This window comes from Bombina bombina, chromosome 4 (assembly GCF_027579735.1).
Source record: "Bombina bombina isolate aBomBom1 chromosome 4, aBomBom1.pri, whole genome shotgun sequence".
Classification (NCBI taxonomy): domain Eukaryota; kingdom Metazoa; phylum Chordata; class Amphibia; order Anura; family Bombinatoridae; genus Bombina; species Bombina bombina.
Genome location: NC_069502.1, coordinates 567,978,095 through 568,000,108, shown reverse-complemented (window position 1 = coordinate 568,000,108; position 22,014 = coordinate 567,978,095). Strand labels below are relative to the sequence as shown.

At 40.8% G+C, this 22,014-nt stretch overlaps 1 protein-coding gene across 1 annotated transcript in view; it reads right to left on the bottom strand.

Annotated features, from left to right (window-relative positions):
* Positions 1-22,014, bottom strand: part of RRAGD (Ras related GTP binding D) — a 306,572-nt gene that overhangs the window by 186,220 nt on the left and 98,338 nt on the right. The window contains exon 3 of the mRNA XM_053710545.1: positions 2,714-2,913. Within this exon, the coding sequence (XP_053566520.1) occupies positions 2,714-2,913 (200 nt within the window). The remainder of the gene's footprint in view (positions 1-2,713; positions 2,914-22,014) is intronic.

The following is a 22,014-nucleotide window of genomic DNA, read 5'->3' as shown; positions in this document are numbered from 1 at the left end:
ATCTGATAATGGGAGGACAAGGGAGAGGTATGTTGGGTGCCTGTGGATAATCTGGTCTCCCATGGCGTCAATGGTCTAGGTGGGGCTTCTAAGAATCCCCAAGATTTCAATATAGAAAGTAGCCTTAACAGGTCAAACCTGAATCTGGGCTGGATAGCATGAGTGTTAGCCAGATCACTGGGTGATGCTGGGTTCTCCCCTGAGAAAAGGTCGGACACTCTAAGTGGAGAGAAAGCCTGCCTCAAGCGAGACCCGCTAATGGGAGGCCATATAAAAGGCCTGATATTGAATGGCATGGTGAAGGGTGTGGAGAGACCATGGCATTATGGCGGGGACGCAGCCAGGAATTCCTGCAGTGTAGGAGGATTTTGTTGTTGATCGGGATATCCGAGGCGCAATGGGATGGAATCCAGATGAGGTTTGGCAAGGTCATATGAGCCGGCAAGGATGCCTGCTCGATTTCCAACCAGCGGGGACCAGCCCCTTTTAAATTCCATTCTGAAATGTGGGATAAAAGGGCGGCTTCATAGTAAAGCCTTATGTTCAGGAGGCCTAATCATCCAGCGAGGATTGGACGTTGCAGCAAAGAAGCTGCAATGCGGGGCCTCTTCCCATTCCATATGTACCGGTTGATCGCCGCTTGAAATTTATTAAGCAGCAGGAGTGGGACTTTAATTGGCAAGCATCTGAAAAGATATGTTAATTTAGGAAGCTGCATCATCGAACCGTGAAGACGAAATTTAACGAACACCTGAGAAATATAGACAACGGCCTGGACAATCATGGTGTACCAGCACACTTTCTTGAAGCCCATGACAGCAATAAAACAGGTCTGAGTATTTTAGCCATAGAACATGTTAAAAACCCCATTAGGGGAGGAGATAGGCTACTCCTTTTAAGGCAACTTAAGACCTACTGGATCCACAAGCTGGAAGCTGTGGGTCCAGAGGGTATGAATCGCGATATAGACTTAGCAGCATTTTTAGATATATGAATAGTGTATATATAAACCTATGTGCAAGTTACTCAAGGAGCTTTTTAGGTCCCCCCATATATTAAGGAGGTACAAATGAGAGTAGGGTTTTATTGTGAAATGCCTATATCTATTTAGTTACCTATCAGTAAAAATAAAATATTTTAAAAATAAAATACTTTTAATATACTGTATTATGTATTGCTTTAGGGAGTGCAGAGTATCTAGCGCTCTAGTGAAGCATATATGAAATGGTCCTATGAAGTTCATATATATTATCTCCTTTTTTACATAGGAATTTATAAAGGTGTATATCAATATTGAAATGATTTTTTAGGAAGTAGTATATATTTTTGTATATATTCTTTTAGATTTTTTAGTATATTAACGATTAATTTTGCAGGGTTGAGGGTGTTCTGCTTACCATTTATTTATTTATGTATGATGAAATATGAAAATATTTTTAATTAATTTTTGCTTTTTACAATGCCTTTTAGATAATATGAAATTATGTGGTTTTAATATAAGTTTGGTATCCAATGTATCATGTATATAAGGTTTACCGTATGTATTTACTTATTTGTTATGCACCATTAGACTAGTACTTTTGTGTATATACATAGGGAGTGTTTAATCATTCACAAATAGGCAGAGTGACACATAGTATTAGAGAGCTTACGTATAACAGAGTGAAACAGCCTGTGCATATATTGTGCTATTTACCAAGCCATATACACCGCAAATGATAGAGGGGTGTTGAGGATATAAATAGGCTGTGACAAGCAATGTGGGCATTGCCTCTGACGAAGCGCACAGGGAGTGGTCTTTCCCCTCTTTATGTAGGGTGATGACTGACACCTCCAGAAATTCCAAACGTAGTTTGCCCTTGGTGAAGGCAGAGTTACAGAATCTGTTGAGAATGGGGATCAGTTGCGAGGAAAAGGTTATGTAGAATAGAGCGGTAAACCCATCTGGGCCAGGAGACTTGTTTATTTGAAGCAAGGATATCGCCTGTTTTAGTTCCTCAACGGACAGTGGGCCAGAGAGACTTTGGGCGTCTTCCACGGCAAAGGCCGGGAGATTGAGGGAGGAAAGGAACTGTTCGATCTGCAGGGTTGGGGCTTTGGTGTTCTCCAAGGAGGAGTCCAGATTATATAGAGTATCACAGTAGTGAGCAAATGCACTTGCAATTTCCTTTAGGGAATGAATCATTCCCCTCTGTGTTTTGATCGACGGAATACGCCTTTGTTGTGTACGGGTTCGAAGCTTGTGGGCAATAAGTCGGTCAGCCCTATTACCTTTGTAATAATACAGAAAAGAGAAGTTTTTAATTCATAAACAAATGCCACAGTTGGCTTTAAATCACACACATATATGAGTCTCTCACATAAAAAACACTACATAGCAACATCAACCTCATGATAAAATTTGTGTTTATAAAACAATTTAAGGACCTTGCCATACCAACAATACTTCTTACAATATCTCGCCTGAGAGGTCTGGTTTTTAATATCTGGCCCTTAGAAAGCTAATTAAGCATACAGCAATCTTAACTATCAGAGTTAGAGTAACCTAATAAACAAAATAACAGGTTTTCCACCATATGAATATGCAAAAATTACATTCTGTAACCAATTTAAAAAGTAAAAAAAATATTAAAAAAAATTATATATATATATATATATATATATATATATATATATATATAATACAAATCCACATTGACTTACAGCATCATACCTGAGATGGATTTTCTCCAGTCCAGCATCTGTGATGTCATCATTCGCCCTTTGATGGATATCTCTTTGAGTTTCTATTTTGTGATCATCCGATAGACCATCCACTTTGTGGATAAAAACTTCAAAGTTAATATCAGGGTTAACTTTGTATGCACTTGTCACTGTCAGATGTAATCTAGCAAGGGCTTCCATATAGTCATCCTGTAAATCACAAAGATAATGCATGACAAATTATCCACTCAATGTCCAATAACAGAACATATACACAGCAATTTAATGACATTAAGAACAGCAATATATTGTGGCTGAAGCAATATTGGTTACTGTGGGGCCACAAATTAAGTTCCAAAATGCATAGCAATGACGACAAGTAGTGTTAATGTGATACAGATGTATAAAGCTACAAGAGACCAGAATTTAAATACATTTCAGGCAACTCTATCAGGAATTCAGATTTAGTTACTTTGCTTAACGTACATGTAAATAGTGAACAGAGAAGATGTAATGTTGGACATGTTGCTGAAAAACCATAGCACAACCCCCCATAAAGCATATGCCCCCTATCATGGGCCCTTGTTGCTCATCTCTCTGTTTCTTAGCTCCTAAGAGTTCCTGAGCAGCTCTGCAATTCTGAGCCACAGTCCTTACCCACTTTATCCTGTTGAATGGAATGGTATAAATTGTGGGTTTAACATGACTTAATGTTGAGGTTTTTTTACATTTTCTAAAAACAAAACACAAGAGGACTAATATAGCTGTGGGTGTTTGGGGAGGGAAAGGTTTGCATGGGGACTTTTTCAAATGATCATACTGTACGGGTAAATGTGAAGTATTGTCTACTAATTTTGAACATTTATTAAGATTTTCATAGGTCAATAGTGAGGGATAAGAGGTTTTCAGGAGATTGGAGATCTTTACTGGATGGATTGGAATAGCAATAAAAATGTAATAGTAACAAAATTTAAGTGCAACAGTCCTATATAGTCCAGAACACCAAAAAAGTTAAATCTGTAGCAGTTGAATAAAAGAATCTCATGTTTATGTCTAAACTGGATCTGATTTCATTTTCAAGAACCATTCAAGGGTAGGAAAAGACTCATCAGAATCTCAGCCTCTTAAAACTTGATGTTCAAGCCAAACTCATCCAGTCTCTGTCTTTAAGAGGCAAATTCAGACCAGTTCATATTAAATAAACATACAAGTAGTATATTAATACAGAAAAACACATTTAACCTTTTAGTCTATGGATACATAATTTCATGGTGCTTCCTAAAAAAAATTCAAACCTCCTAAATTTTTTCAGATCCTAGAAAGTTTTATGATGTTCCTATTCATGGCATGGCTCTAAAGAATATGGATATGTTTTTCTCAGTTCTAGACGTTGAACAACTAAACATATGTGCAAGGGTTTCCCATTTTGTAATTTATTTGTTTTATTTATTCTCGCCCTATGAGCAAGTTAGTTTTAGATTTAAAATGATGCTTACTTTTATATTCCTGTAAAGATCATTTCAAGCTTCTCAGGTTTGCTGTGAGACCAAGCTTCAGTGTTAGCTTGTAGCCTGTCCATAGCTACTGCTTCAAATAACTATTATGATTATTATAAAAAAAATTATAAAAAGATCAGATTGCATGGGATCTATGTAACCCCTTATCTGGACAACCAAGACAGAGTAACGAAGCCTGTTACCCTTCTTCTTAGTAATTACAGTATGTCCAACTGTTCGAGTATAATATTCTTAAAACAAAAGATTTATGGGACATGACACAACCCTGGCAGGGGTCTTCTTCCTAGACAAAAAATGTATAGAATATTAGGGCTATCAAGATTTTTTTCAATTTGCTGCCACTCTAGAAGTAATATAAAAATGTATCACAGAGGATCAGTCTTACACATTTTGAGATAATCCACCAACTAGGAGACAATCGAAGGCCAGATTTTAAACAAATAAATGTCAGAAGAGGCAGACTCCACAGAAGTCATCTCTCAATAAATGTTTTGAAACAAAGTGATTTTGTCACATACTGAGTGCAACTCTAGAAACCTGACTAAAAAAAATACAGAGTACACTGTTGCATAGGTGAATGGCCAGGTAGACCTAGTTTTGGCTGAATATGAACAGACATCAGATGATGGGAATATGTTAAATGCTTTAAATAGGCTACACAGAGTAATTAGGTACATAATCAGGAATATTCAGAAAAAATATCATGAAAAAAAAACCCCGACATGTCATTGTAGGTACCAGCAGTTCAGGCAGCAATAAGAATATATAAGTCGACTTATAACACTGTAAACTTGAAAGACATAGCGTAGAATATTATCTGCGCCAGTAAAGGCTAAACATACTGGATTGACTAAACAAAGCAGCAGACAAACATAAATAGAAGTTACCAAGATAAGATCCACAAAGGAGAAGATGCAGGGAGTTGTAGTTTTAAAGGGACTTTAAAGGGACATGAAACCCAAAACAATTCTTTCATGATTCAGATAGAGAATACAATTTTAAACAACTTTCTAATCTTCTTCTATTATCTAATTTGCTTCATTATCTTGGTATCATTTGTCGAAGGAGCAGCAATGCACTACTGCTTTCTAACTGAACACATGGATGAGCCAATAACATTCGTTATATATTAGCAGCTACCAATCAGCAGCTAGAATCTAGGCTCTCTGCTGCTCCTGAGCTTACCTAGATAAACCTTTCAGCAAAGGATAACAAGAGAAGGAAGCAGATTAAATAATAGCAGTACTTGGAAAGTTGTTTAAAAATTGTATGCTCTGTCTAAATCGTGAAAGAAAAATTTTGGGTTTCATGTCCCTTTAAACTGCTGAGTAAAGCTACAATATAATGGTTACTACTACTAGGCTCTTGTTTTTCCTACTGTGCCTGCAGTTGTTGTTCTTTTACATAAACCCCTTACAAGTATCAGTTAGTGAAGCTCTGCATCTTCACACTGGGTGCCGCCATCTTGGAGCTTATATTTTTTATTTTACTTTTTAAACTGTGCAAAAAACTGGAAAAATGTAACGCTTTTGCTCTCTATTATGTGATCTAAACTGAAGTGAAAGGTACAGCTGTCAAAAAGCAGATCTGTGAAAGCGCACTGCTCCAATCACAGGATGCAACAATATGCGAGCTACAAGATGGCGGCGCCCAGTATGGCGTATTTAGGTTTTGTGCTGCCCTAGGCACTCAAAATGATGTTGCCCCTACCCCCTGAACCCCCCCAAGGATGTAGGCCTTTTTTGGCCATAATATTGTTTGCTCGGGGAGTAGCATGTGTTGTCAGAAAGCAGAGGTCAGGATTGGCAGCATGTAAGGTAGCAGAGCTTTTACATTTACTTAATAAAGTATGTATGCACGAAGATATACAGAGAATAAGGAAAGTCACCAGTTGTGGCACAAAAGCATTATTTAGGCAGCTCACACAAGAAGGAACAAGCGCAGATCTAATTATTGCTCAGTGACAACCTAGTAGACGGGGGAACTAGATACCATAGGACTAAATGCAGCCTCTATAATAGTAGCACCATACAGAATGTCCCTTAGCAGAGATACCAGTTGCTTCTGCACCATGTACAGATTCAGACAATTTAATTATAATTGGTTATAGCAATTGTAGGGTGTAGATACAAGCACCCTACATTTGTGGCTTATTGCAATCACTGGCTAATTTCTCAGGTTTTGTATCACGTTCCCTTTCATTGGCAATACTTGAAAATGCTTGGTTACTGAAGGAAGAATAAGACTAGGAAATTTCATCCTGTTAACACTTGCTTCTAGGACATGGCAAACGATTAAAATGAACAAAATTGGTATTGCTATGTGCTTGTTGATCAATTCTCTGAGTGCTGATTTCTGCTGTTTATTTTTCCTGCAGAATATTGTGCTTAACTTTTATTTTCATATTTTTAAAGGATTTAGAAAAAAAAAAATCTCCAATTTATCAAGGTTCCTTTTCCCCACACAACTTGTACGGTTGTAATTTATAGGTTGCAGTATTGTCACCTCGTACACTATGCATTGGTGTCTTTAAAATGAACACCTTATGTTGACTTTTTTAAGTTTAACTAGATGTTTAACTAGTTATGTTTAACTAGATGAGTATCAGCGCACACCACTCTTCTTTGCCTCCCTCTACAAATGATTACTCATCACAGCAAGGTTAGTTTTCAAAGCTCCTCTATCCTTTCCTTGAATATTATTTCTGAGATTATGGTTTATTCCTTCTGAAAGTTAGAGCCTTAAAATATATATTTTTTTAATTACCAAGAGATATGCAAGACATTTCTGACCTTTATTCTGGTGTTTTGACCTATTTAATTAAAGGGACAAAAAAAATATTCTTTCATGATTCCATGTTCACTTAATATCTGTTATTGAAAAGCATAATTAGACAGGCTAAGTAATGCACTACTGGGAGCTAGCTGCTGATTGGTGGCTGCACTTTTATGCCGGTTGCCATTAGCTCACCTGATAAATACAGCTAGCTCCCAGCAGTACATTGCTGCACCTACAACAAAGGAAGCAAATACGATAACAAAAGTAAATTGGAATGTTGTTTACAACAAGTTTCATGTCCCTTTAATTATGCAATGTTTATGGCTAATTAACTTGGAAAGAAATCAGCAAGTTAGGGTCAGCCCATTCAACACAACTTCCTTGCTTACCACGTCTTAATAATACATGTTCAAAGTTATTGATTCAAAGTGTTTGCACCATCACAAGGTCTTTTTGAGAGAGCCCCACTCCTGCCTTCACAGGGCTAGCTCTGGTATGGATCCACTTGTAATATTTTAATCTTATTCCATAAGAGTGTAAGAAAAAAAGTATAATTAAAGGGACACTGAAACCAATTTTTTTCTTTTGTGATTCAGATAGAGCATGACATTTTAAGCAACTTTCTAATTTACTCCTATTATCAAATTTTCTTCATTCTCTTGGTATCTTTATTTGAAATGCAAGAATGCAAGTTTATAGATGCCAGCCCATTTGTGGTGAACAACCTGGGTTGTCCTTGCTGATTGGTGTATAAAGTCATCCACCAATTAAAAAAGTGCTGTCCAGAGTTCTCAACCCAAAAAATTGCTTAGATGCCTTCTTTTTCAAATAAAGATAGCAAGAGAACGAAGAAAAATTGATAATAGGAGTAAATTAGAAAGTTGCTTAAAATTGTATGCTCTATCTGAATCATTAAAGAAAAAAATTGGGTTCAGTGTCCCTTTAATGCATTTCTTCACACTTGAAGTGGAGTCATATGAAGGAATACCCTGTGTCACAAAAGTGAGTACACCCCTCACATTTTTGTAAATATTTTATTATATTTTTTTCATGTGACAACACTGAAGAAATGACACTTTGCTACAATGTAAAGTAGTGAGTGTACAGCCTGTATAACAGTGTAAATTTGCTGTCCCCTCAAAATAATTCAACACAGCCATTAATGTCTAAACCGTTGGCAACACAAATTAGTACACCCCTAAGTGGAAATGTCCAAATTGGGCCCAATTAGCCATTTTCCCTCCCCGGTGTCATGTGACTCGTTAGTGTTACAAGGTCTCAGGTGTGAATGGGGAGCAGGTGTGTTAAATTTAGTGTTATCGCTCTCACACTCTCTCATACTGGTCACTGGAAGTTCAACATGGCACCTCATGGCAAAGAACTCTCTGAGGATCTGAAAAAAGAATTGTTGCTCTACATAAAGATGGTCTAGGCTATAAGAAGATTGCCAAGACCCTGAAACTGAGCTGCGGCACTGTGGGCAAGACCATACAGCAGTTTCACAGGACAGGTCCCACTCAGAACAGGCCTCGCCATAGTCGACCAAAGAAGCTGAGTGCACATGCTCAGCGTCAGATCCAGAGGTTGTCTTTGGGAAATAGAAGTATGAGTGCTCCCAACATTGCTGCAGAGGTTGAAGGGTGGGGGTCAGCCTGTCAGTGCTCAGACCATACGCCCCACACTGCATCTAATTGGTCTGCATGGCTGTCGTCCCAGAAGGAAGCCTCTTCTAAAGATGATGCACAAGAAAGCCCGCAAACAGTTTGCTGAAGACAAGCAGACTAAGGACATGGATTACTGGAACCATGTCCTGTGGCCCGATGAGACCAAGATAAACTTATTTGATTCAGATGGTGTCAAGCGTGTGTGTCGGCAACCAGGTGAGGAGTACAAAGACAAGTGTGTCTTGCCTACAGTCACGCATGGTGGCGGGAGTGTCATGGCCTGGGCCTGCATGAGTGCTGCTGGCACTGGGGAGCTACAGTTCATTGAGGGAACCATGAATGCCAACATGTACTGACACATACTGAAGCAGAGCATGATCCTCTCCCTTCGGAGACTGGGCCGCAGGGCAGTATTCCAACATGATAACCCCAAACATACCTCAAGACGACCACTGCCTTGCTAAAGAAGCTGAGGGTAAAGGTGATGGACTGGCCAAGCATGTCTCCAGACCTAAACATTATTGAGCATCTGTGGGGCACCCTCAAACGGAAGGTGGGGGATCGCAAGGTCTCGAACATCCACCAGCTCCGTGATGTCGTCATGGAGGAGTGGAAGAGGACTCAAGTGGAAACCTGTGAAGCTCTGGTGCACTCCATGTCCAAGAGGGTTAAGGCAGTGCTGGAAAATAATGGTGGACACACAAAATATTGACAATTTGGACCCAATTTGAACATTTCCACTTAGGGGTGTACTCACTTTTGTTGCCAACGGTTTAGACATTAATGGCTGTGTGTTGAGGTTTTTTTGAGGGGACAGCAAAATTACACTGTTATACAGGCTGTACACTCACTACTTTACATTGTAGCAAAGTGTAATTTCTTCAGTGTTGTCACATGAAAAGATATAATAAAATATTTACAAAAACGTGAGGGGTGTACCCATTTTTGTGAGATACTGTATATGAAAAAAGAGAAATACTTTCTTAGCGTATTCTATTTACTTGAAAAATGCTAGAACTATATACACAAAAGTAAGTGAATAGACTACATTGAACATGTTGTGTATTGATTGTCAAGTATAAATCTTGCTATATTTTTAAAGCTTTAAAGAGAAAGGAAACCCCAAAATTTTCTTTCATGATTTAGATCGAACATACAATTTTAAACAACATATAAATTTACTTCTATTATCAAATTTGCTTCATTATCTTGTTATCCTTTGCTGTATGCACAGCAATGCACTACTGGCAGCTAGTTAAACACATCTAGTTAGCTAATCACAAGAGACAAATGTGTGCAGGCACCAATCAACAGCTAACTCCCATTAGTGTAGGATATGTGCATATTCTGTTTCAGCAAGGGATAGAAAGAGAACGAAGCACATTTTAATTTCAAAGTGTCTTAAAATGACATGCAAGTTTAATTTTGACTTTCCTATCCCTTTAAGTGTTCATTTTAAAGAAATTTTCAACCTCAACTCTGCCCCCCTAACACTGCATGCAAACACACACACACGTCATATGTTATCCATGATTTCTGCATTTATCTTTATCTGCATACTGTGTGCATATAGTGCCTATAAGCTTTGTGTTCTGGTGGCCTTCACATGCATTCTGTGACCTTGTGGTCTTTATCTGCATACTGTGTGCATATAGTGCCTATAAGCTTTGTGTTCTGGTGGCCTTCACATGCATTCTGTGACCTTGTGGTCTTTATCTGCATACTGTGTGCATATAGTACCTGTCAGCTTTACAGATCATGCACTTTTGTTGAACTTTTTTTCTCAGATTTAATTGACCTCTTTGTCAATACATCAGCTCTGTTATTGGATGTCTTCTGTCTAAGGCCTTGTGTTCCTTGATCTGTCTGTTGTATGTATGCATGTGCCGTCATCTCATTCCTCTACTTGTCAAAACCCTGCCGAAGTCTATCAGCCGAAACACGTAAGCCATTGGTGCCACGCTCTCTCTACTTTTTTCCATTTTGCACTGTGACTCGGAGGGTCCAGCTCTTTTTATCCATGTTCTAATAAAATTGTTTTTATATTTTATACTCGAATCTGTGTCCTGGGATTTCATACCCTCTCTACACTTGATGGGAAGTCTCGACCAGGACATATAATATGTGAAATATAATGCAGGGAAATCACCACCTAAAATTTTCCTTTAACCTACCTCAACTATGTCACAGCTGAGATATCACAATAGCCACAACATTAACAGTCAAATGTGTCCATAGTAAAGTTACCTGTGCATCAAATATATCATAAGCAGGGCCGGCTCAACCATGGGACCAAGTGGGTCCAAGGGACCCAGGCAGCACTTGACAAGGGGAAGCACTTCAGTGACTTAGCCACTGTCAGACTCAGACCATTATGTACAAATACACAAAATCGGTCAAGGGTGACTTTAAAGGTGGGAAAAGTTCAACTTCCTTCCCACTTATTGCACAATTGTGCATAAGCATTGGTGGCATGCAGGCTTAGTAAGGATGGCGGCCAGGCTAGTAGGTTGATATACTAATCAATAATGTTACTACTGGAGGGGGAGTCATTGCATTCTTGGACCCAGGCAGCACAATTTCTTGAGCCGGCCCTGATCATAAGCAATGCAACACTACTGCCCAGGGTGCAAACTCAAATTTTGGGTGCAAAGTAATGTGTCACAGTCTTCTCTAGCACCCAAGGGGTTACCATAACCACAACCTCACCCATTCACCTATCTTTGAGATTGGCATAATAAAATGGCTCCCATAGGCTGCAAGATTGTGTATTACTTTAGACCTCAGCACTCAACAGAGCAGATAATTTATATTGCATTACATTATAGCAAAATCTTGGTAAAAAAAAAAAATATTTAGATTTTTAGAGAAAGAAGTTTATTTGCAACTTTAAACATTTATATCTCAAGCTGGAAGAATATTTAAAATGTTCACTTTATAAATGACTTGCACATTGTTAGTACAATCTACTTGAAAAAGCAAAAACACTGTCCACGGATCTCGGTGTCTCTCGATCAACAGTACCGGAGTGAAACCGCTGCAGAAAGGTCACCCACATCCTCCACTTGTGTGTGGAGTGCTGTAGCAGTGGCGGAATCAAACCGCAAATATCCAAAATAGAAGAAAAAGACAAGGCACTACAAATGGTGCAATGAATAAAATCTTCAAATTTATTAGCATCCTTTTTAAAAGTGCACAGACATGAAGGATGACAATACAGGGCAGTACGTCTGACGCGTATTGCGCCCTCTAGTGGCGCTTACTCAGACATTGAGGGAGCGAAAAACATAATTTATGCTTACCTGATAAATTTATTTCTCTTGTAGTGTATCCAGTCCACGGATCATCCATTACTTGTGGGATATTCTCCTTCCCAACAGGAAGTTGCAAGAGGATCACCCACAGCAGAGCTGCTATATAGCTCCTCCTCTCACTGCCATATCCAGTCATTCGACCGAAACAAGCCGAGAAAGGAGAAAACCATAGGGTTCAGTGGTGACTGTAGTTTTAATAAAAATTAGACCTGCCTTAAAAGGACAGGGCGGGCCGTGGACTGGATACACTACAAGAGAAATAAATTTATCAGGTAAGCATAAATTATGTTTTCTCTTGTTAAGTGTATCCAGTCCACGGATCATCCATTACTTGTGGGATACCAATACCAAAGCTAAAGTACACGGATGATGGGAGGGACAAGGCAGGATTAAACGGAAGGAACCACTGCCTGAAGAACCTTTCTCCCAAAAACAGCCTCCGAAGAAGCAAAAGTATCAAATTTGTAAAATTTTGAAAAGGTGTGAAGCGAAGACCAAGTCGCAGCCTTGCAAATCTGTTCAACAGAGGCCTCATTTTTAAAGGCCCAGGTGGAAGCCACAGCTCTAGTAGAATGAGCTGTAATCCTTTCAGGGGGCTGCTGTGCAGCAGTCTCATAGGCTAGGCGTATTATGCTCCGAAGCCAAAAGGAAAGAGAGGTTGCCGAAGCTTTTTGACCTCTCCTCTGTCCAGAGTAAACGACAAACAGGGAAGATGTTTGACGAAAATCCTTAGTAGCTTGTAAGTAAAACTTCAAGGCACGGACTACGTCCAGATTATGTAAAAGACGTTCCTTCTTTGAAGAAGGATTAGGACACAATGATGGAACAACAATATCTTGATTGATATTCTTGTTAGAAACCACCTTAGGTAAAAACCCAGGTTTGGTACGCAGAACTACCTTATCTGCATGAAAAATCAGATAAGGAGAATCACATTGTAAGGCAGATAGCTCAGAGACTCTCCGAGCCGAGGAAATAGCCATCAAAAACAGAACTTTCCAAGATAAAAGTTTAATATCAATGGAATGAAGGGGTTCAAACGGAACTCCTTGAAGAACTTTAAGAACCAAGTTTAAGCTCCACGGGGAGCAACAGGTTTAAACACAGGCTTAATTCTAACCAAAGCCTGACAAAATGCCTGGACGTCTGGAACCTCTGCCAGACGCTTGTGCAAAAGAATAGACAGAGCAGAAATCTGTCCTTTTAAGGAACTAGCTGATAATCCTTTGTCCAAACCCTCTTGGAGAAAGGACAATATCCTGGGAATCCTAACCTTACTCCATGAGTAATTCTTGGATTCACACCAATAAAGATATTTATGCCATATCTTGTGGTAGATTTTCCTCGTGACAGGCTTTCGTGCCTGTATTAAGGTATCAATGACTGACTCGGAGAAGCCACGCTTTGATAGAATCAAGCGTTCAATCTCCATGCAGTCAGTCTCAGAGAAATTAGATTTGGATGATTGAAAGGACCTTGTATTAGAAGGTCCTGTCTCAGAGGCAGAGTCCATGGTGGAAAGGATGACATGTCCACTAGGTCTGCATACCAGGTCCTGCGTGGCCACGCAGGCGCTATCAGAATCACCGATGCTCTCTCCTGTTTGATTTTGGCAATCAGTCGAGGGAGCAGAGGAAACGGTGTAAACACATAAGCCAGGTTGAAGAACCAAGGCGCTGCTAGAGCATCTATCAGCGTCGCTTCTGGGTCCCTGGACCTGGATCCGTAACAAGGAAGCTTGGCATTCTGGCGAGATGCCATGAGAACCAATTCTGGTTTGCCCCAACGATGGACCAGTTGAGCAAACACCTCCGGATGGAGTTCCCACTCCCCCGGATGAAAAGTCTGACGACTTAGAAAATCCGCCTCCCAGTTCTCTACGCCAGGGATGTGGATCGCTGACAGGTGGCAAGAGTGAGACTCTGCCCAGCGAATTATCTTTGAGACTTCTAACATCGCTAGGGAACTCCTGGTTCCCCCTTGATGGTTGATGTAAGCCACAGTCGTGATGTTGTCCGACTGAAATCTGATGAACCTCAGGGTTGCTAACTGAGGCCAAGCTAGAAGAGCATTGAATATTGCTCTCAACTCCAGAATATTTATCCCGGAGCCTTCAGGGAGTTCCAGACTGCACCCCAACCTAGAAGGCTGGCATCTGTTGTTACAATCGTCCAATCTGGCCTGCGAAAAGACATACCCTTGGACAGATGGACCCGAGATGGCCACCAGAGGAGAGAATCTCTGGTCTCTTGATCCAGATTTAGTAGAGGGGACAAATCTGAGTAATCCCCATTCCACTGACTTAGCATGCATAATTGCAGCGGTCTGAGATGCAGGCGCGCAAATGGCACTATGTCCATTGCCGCTACCATTAAGCCGATAACTTCCATGCACTGAGCCACTGACGGGCGTGGAATGGAATGAAGGGCACGGCAAGCATTTAGAAGTTTTGATAACCTGGACTCCGTCAGGTAAATTTTCATCTCTACCGAATCTATAAGAGTCCCTAGGAAGGAGACTCTTGTGAGTGGGGATAGAGAACTCTTTTCCACGTTCACTTTCCACCCATGCGACCTCAGAAATGCCAGAACTATCTCTGTATGAGACTTGGCAATTTGAAAGCTTGACGCCTGTATCAGGATGTCGTCTAGATAAGGAGCCACCGCTATGCCCCGCGGTCTTAGAACCGCCAGAAGTGAGCCCAGAACCTTTGTAAAAATCTCGGGGCTGTAGCCAACCCGAAGGGAAGAAATACAAATTGGTAATGCCTGTCTAGAAAGGCAAACCTTAGGAACCGATGATGATCTTTGTGAATCTGTATGTGAAGGTAGGCATCCTTTAAGTCCACTGTGGTCATGTACTGACCCTCTTGGATCATGGGTAGGATGGTCCGAATAGTTTCCATTTTGAATGATGGAACTCTGAGGAATTTGTTTAAGATCTTTAGATCCAAAATTGGTCTGAAGGTTCCCTCTTTCTTGGGAACCACAAACAGATTTGAATAAAACCCCTATCCTTGTTCCGTCCGCGGAACTGGATGGATCACTCCCATTACTAGGAGGTCTTGCACACAGCTTAGGAATGCCTCTTTCTTTATCTGGTTTGCTGATAACCTTGAAAGATGAAATCTCCCTTGTGGAGGAGAAGCTTTGAAGTCCAGAAGATATCCCTGAGATATGATCTCCAACGCCCAGGGATCCTGAACATCTCTTGCCCACGCCTGGGCGAAGAGAGAAAGTCTGCCCCCCACTAGATCTGTTTCCGGATAGGGGGCCGTTCCTTCATGCTGTCTTGGGGGCAGCAGCAGGCTTTCTGGCCTGCTTGCCCTTGTTCCAGGACTGGTTAGGTTTCCAGGCCTGTCTGGAATGAGCAACAGTTCCCTCTTGTCTTGAAGTGGAGGAAGTTGATGCTGCTCCTGCCTTGAAATTTCGAAAGGCACGAAAATTAGACTGTTTGGCCTTTGATTTGGCCCTGTCCTGAGGAAGGGTATGACCCTTACCTCCAGTAATGTCAGCAATAATTTCCTTCAAGCCAGGCCCGAATAAGGTCTGCCCCTTGAAAGGAATGTTGAGTTATTTAGACTTTGAAGTCACGTCAGCTGACCAGGATTTAAGCCATAACGCCCTACGCGCCTGGATGGCGAATCCGGAATTCTTAGCCGTTAGTTTAGTCAAATGAACAATGGCATCAGAAACAAATGAGTTAGCTAGCTTAAGCGTTCTAAGCTTGTCAATAATTTCAGTCAATGGAGCTGTATGGATGGCCTCTTCCAGGGCCTCAAACCAGAATGCCGCCGCAGCAGTGACAGGCGCAATGCATGCAAGGGGCTGTAAAATAAAACCTTGTTGAATAAACATTTTCTTAAGGTAACCCTCCAATTTTTTATCCATTGGATCTGAAAAAGCACAACTATCCTCAACCGGGATAGTGGTACGCTTTGCTAAAGTAGAAACTGCTCCCTCCACCTTAGGGACCGTCTGCCATAAGTCCCGTGTAGAGGCGTCTATTGGAAACATTTTTCTAAAAATAGGAGGTGGGGAAAAAGGCACACCCGGTCTATCCCACTCCTTGCTAATAATTTCTGTAAGCCTTTTAGGTATAGGAAAAACATCAGTACACACCGGCACCGCATAGTATTTATCCAGCCTACACAATTTCTCTGGTACTGCAACTGTGTTACAGTCATTCAGAGCAGCTAATACCTCCCCAAGTAATACACGGAGGTTCTCAAGCTTAAATTTAAAATTAGAAATCTCTGAATCAGGTTTCCCCGAGTCAGAGACGTCACCCACAGACTGAAGCTCTCCATATTGTGACGCAGTATCAGACATGGCTCTTACAGCATCTGCGCGCTCTGTATCTCTTCTAACCCCAGAGCTATCGTGCTTGCCTGTTAATTCAGGCAATCTGGATAATACCTCTGACAGGGTATTATTCATGATTGCAGCCATGTCCTGCTAGGTAATCGCTATGGGCGTCCCTGATGTAATTGGCGCCATATTAGCGTGCGTCCCCTGAGCGGGAGGCGAAGGGTCTGACACGTGGGGAGAGTTAGTCGACATAACTTCCCCCTCGATAGAACCCTCTGGTGACAATTCTTTTATAGATAAAGACTGATCTTTACTGTTTAAGGTGAAATCAATACATTTAGTACACATTCTCCTATGGGGCTCCACCATGGCTTTCAAACATAATGAACAAGTTTCCTCTGTGTCAGACATGTTTATACAGACTAGCAATGAGACTAGCAAGCTTGGAAAACACTTTAAACAAGTTTACAAGCAATATAAAAAACGTTACTGTGCCTTTAAGAAACACAAATTTTGTCAAAATTTGAAATAACAGTGAAAAAAGGCAGTAACACTAACGAAATTTTTACAGTGTATGTAATAAGTTAGCAGAGCATTGCACCCACTTGCAAATGGATGATTAACCCCTTAATACCAAAAACGGAATAAAAAATTAAAAAAACGTTTTTCAAACAGTCACAACAACTGCCACAGCTCTACTGTGGCTTTTTACCTCCCTCAAAAACGACTTTGAAGCCCTTTGAGCCCTCCAGAGATGTCCTGGAACATGCAGGAAGAAGCTGGATGTCTGTGTCTGTAATTTTCTGCACAAAAAAGCGCTAAAATAGGCCCCTCCCACTCATATTACAACAGTGGAAAGCCTCAGGAAACTGTTTCTAGACAAAAATCAAGCCAGCCATGTGGAAAAAACTAGGCCCCAATAAGTTTTATCACCAAACATATATAAAAAACAGAATTTATGCTTACCTGATAAATTACTTTCTCCAACGGTGTGTCCGGTCCACGGCGTCATCCTTACTTGTGGGATATTCTCTTCCCCAACAGGAAATGGCAAAGAGCCCAGCAAAGCTGGTCATATGATCCCTCCTAGGCTCCGCCTACCCCAGTCATTCGACCGACGTACAGGAGGAAATATGCATAGGAGAAACCATATGATACCGTGGTGACTGTAGTTAGAGAAAATAATTCATCAGACCTGATTAAAAAAACCAGGGCGGGCCGTGGACCGGACACACCGTTGGAGAAAGTAATTTATCAGGTAAGCATAAATTCTGTTTTCTCCAACATAGGTGTGTCCGGTCCATGGCGTCATCCTTACTTGTGGGAACCAATACCAAAGCTTTAGGACACAGATGAAGGGAGGGAGCAAATCAGGTCACCTAAATGGAAGGCACCACGGCTTGCAAAACCTCTCTCCCAAAAATAGCCTCCGAAGAAGCAAAAGTATCAAATTTGTAAAATTTGGCAAAAGTGTGCAGTGAAGACCAAGTCGCTGCCTTACAAATCTGGTCAACAGAAGCCTCGTTCTTGAAGGCCCATGTGGAAGCCACAGCCCTAGTGGAGTGAGCTGTGATTCTTTCAGGAGGCTGCCGTCCGGCAGTCTCATAAGCCAAACGGATAATGCTTTTAAGCCAAAAGGAAAGAGAGGTAGAAGTTGCTTATTGACCTCTCCTTTTACCAGAATAGACAACAAACAAAGAAGAAGTTTGTCTGAAATCTTTAGTGGCCTCTAAATAGAATTTTAGAGCACGGACTACGTCCAAATTGTGTAACAAACGTTCCTTCTTTGAAACTGGATTCGGGCACAAAGAAGGTACAACTATCTCCTGGTTAATATTCTTGTTGGAAACAACTTTCGGAAGAAAACCAGGCTTAGTACGTAAAACCACCTTATCTGCATGGAACACCAGATAGGGCGGAGAACACTGCAGCGCAGATAACTCAGAAACTCTTCTAGCAGAAGAAATTGCAACCAAAAACAAAACTTTCCAAGATAATAACTTAATATCTACGGAATGTAAGGGTTCAAACGGAACCCCTTGAAGAACTGAAAGAACTAGATTAAGACTCCAGGGAGGAGTCAAAGGTCTGTAAACAGGCTTGATTCTAACCAGAGCCTGAACAAACGCTTGGACGTCTGGCACAGCTGCCAGCCTTTTGTGAAGTAAAACAGATAACGCAGAAATCTGTCCCTTCAGAGAACTTGCAGATAATCCCTTCTCCAAACCCTCTTGTAGAAAGGATAAAATCCTAGGAATTTTTATCTTGTTCCACGGGAATCCTTTAGATTCACACCAACAGATATATTTTTTCCATATCTTATGGTAAATTTTTCTAGTCACAGGCTTTCTAGCCTGAATCAGAGTATCAATTACAGAATCTGAAAACCCACGCTTTGATAAAATCAAGCGTTCAATCTCCAAGCAGTCAGTTGGAGAGAAACCAGATTTGGATGTTCGAATGGACCTTGAACAAGAAGGTCCTGTCTCAAAGGTAGCTTCCATGGTGGAGCCGATGACATATTCACCAGGTCTGCATACCAAGTCCTGCGTGGCCACGCAGGAGCTATCAAGATCACCGAAGCCCTCTCCTGGTTGATCCTGGCTACCAGCCTGGGAATGAGAGGAAACGGTGGGAAAACATAAGCTAGGTTGAAGGTCCAAGGTGCTACTAGTGCATCCACTAGAGTCGCCTTGGGATCCCTGGATCTGGACCCGTAACAAGGAACCTTGAAGTTCTGACGAGACGCCATCAGATCCATGTCTGGAATGCCCCATAATTGAGTTATTTGGGCAAAGATTTCCGGGTGGAGTTCCCACTCCCCCGGATGGAATGTCTGACGACTCAGAAAATCCGCTTCCCAATTTTCCACTCCTGGGATGTGGATTGCAGACAAGTGGCAGGAGTGATCCTCCGCCCATTGAATTATCTTGGTCACTTCCTCCATCGCCAGGGAACTCCTTGTTCCCCCCTGATGGTTGATATATGCAACTGTCGTCATGTTGTCTGATTGAAACCTTATGAAATTGGCCTTTGCTAGATGAGGCCAAGCTTTGAGAGCATTGAATATCGCTCTCAGTTCCAGAATGTTTATCGGGAGAAGAGATTCTTCCCGAGACCATAGACCCTGAGCTTTCAGGGGTTCCCAGACCGCGCCCCAGCCCACCAGACTGGCGTCGGTCGTGACAATGACCCACTCTGGTCTGCGGAAGCTCATTCCCTGTGACAGGTTGTCCAGGATTAGCCACCAACGGAGTGAATCTCTGGTCCTTTGATCTACTTGAATCGTCGCCTCACACATGCATCTGCATGCCTTGCCTTCCAAAAACAACTGCGCATTAGTGGCGCGAAAATGAGGCTCTGCGTATGACTAGAGAAGGCCCCCATCTGAAAAAGGTGTCCATACAGTGCCTGCCGTTTTTTAACAACAATCCCCAAGATTATAATAACTATAAAGCGCTATAATCTGTCAAATATGCTTAGCAAGTAATCGTTTTAGCCCAGAAAAATGTCTACCAGTTTTTTAAGCCCTTATAAAGCCCTTATTCTTATACTTAATCTAAGAAAATGGCTTACCGGTCCCCATAGGGAAAATGACAGCCTTCCAGCATTACCAAGTCGTGTTAGAAATGTGGCCATCATACCTCAGGCAGAAAAGTCTGCCAACTGCTTCCCCCAACTGAAGTTACTTCATCTCAACAGTCCTGTGTGGAAACAGCAATCGATTTTAGTAACGTTTGCTAAAATCATCTTCCTCTCACAAACAGAAATCTTCTTCTCTTTTCTGTTTCAGAGTAAATAGTACATACCAGCACTATTTTAAAATAACAAACACTTGATTGAAGAATAAAAACTACATTTAAACACCAAAAAACTCTTAGCCATCTCCGTGGAGATGTTGCCTGTGCAACGGCAAAGAGAATGACTGGGGTAGGCAGAGCCTAGGAGGGATCATATGACCAGCTTTGCTGGGCTCTTTGCCATTTCCTGTTGGGGAAGAGAATATCCCACAAGTAAGGATGACGCCGTGGACCGGACACACCTATGTTGGAGAAAATGATTAAACATGCCAGCAAACGTTTTATATTACACTTTTATAAGAGTATGTATCTCTGTTAATAAGCCTGATGCCAGTCGCTATCACTGCATTTAAGGCTTTACTTACATTACTTCGGTATCAGCAGCATTTTCTAGCAAATTCCATTCCCTAGAAAAATATTAACTGCACATATTATTGCAGGAAAACCTGCACGCCATTCCCCCTCTGAGAGTCTGAAGTTACCTCACTCCTCAGAATATGTGAGAACAGCAATGGATCTTAGTTACTTCTGCTAAGATCATAGAAAACGCAGGCAGATTCTTCTTCTAAATACTGCCTGAGATAAACAGTACGCTCCGGTACCATTTTAAAATAACAAACTTTTGATTGAAGAAATAAACTAAGTATAAAACACCACTCTCCTCTTATGACCTCCTTCTTTGTTGAGAGGTGCAAGAGAATGACTGGGTATGGCAGTGAGGGGAGGAGCTATATAGCAGCTCTGCTGTGGGTGATCCTCTTGCAACTTCCTGTTGGGAAGGAGAATATCCCACAAGTAATGGATGATCCGTGGACTGGATACACTTAACAAGAGAAATTATTTTATTTTATTGCACCATTTGTAGTGCCTGCTCTTTTTCTTCTATTTTGGATAATCTACTTGAAAACCTAAGGATAGCTTTAAATGAGTTTTTGAACTACTCTAAGCAATTACTGTGTAGTAAGTAGCTTGTTTTGTCAGGTTTATGTGGGAAAGTGGTATATTTTTACATGGAAAATATTTTACAGCAAAATAAAAAATGAATATACATCACACTTATTTTCATTAATTTATAGGGAAGTACATTTTGAGTGTAATAAACTTTAAAGGGACAGACAACACCAGAATGTTTGTTGTTTTAAAAGATAGATAATCCCTTTATTACCCATTCCCCAGTTTTAACCAACACGGTTATATTAGTATACTTTTAACCTCTGTGATTACCTTGTATCTAAGCCTCTGCAGACTGCCCCCTTATTTCAGTTCTTTTTGACAGACTTGCATTTTAGCCAATCAGTGCTCACTGTTATCTACATGAAACAAAGGAACCAATGCCCTCCAGTGGTGAAAAACTGTCAAAATGTATTTAGATTAGAGGCGGCCTTCAATATCTAAGAAATTAGCATATGAACCTCCTAGGTTTAGTTTTCAACTAAGAATACCAAGAGAACAAAGCAAAATTGGTGATAAAAGTAAATTGGAAAGTTGTTTAAAATTGCATGCCCTATTTGAATCATGAAAGTTTTTCTGGACTGGACTGTCCCTTTAAATATTCTTGGCTTTCGAAGGTTGGAGCACCTCAATGGTCTGAAGCACTTGCCAAAATGAAATACATTTATGCAATGTCAGAAACAGTAGCCTGGATGCAAGATTCTACTGAATTTGTTCATAAAATATGGCTCTACTGGTCATTAAAAGGCAATAACTAAATGGGATAAGAAAGCTAAAACACAATATTAAATAGCATGGTTTAGTTACATGACTACAGCAAATAAAAGATTCATTCAGATGGAGCTACCACACCCTTCAAAGTATTTTCATTTAGAAGCTAAGTAATGTTTATTCCTCTCACACCTCTTTTCTCTCTAGTTTATTACTTTGCATCTTTTATAGTATGATACAGAACAGTTACCTGATGATGATACTAT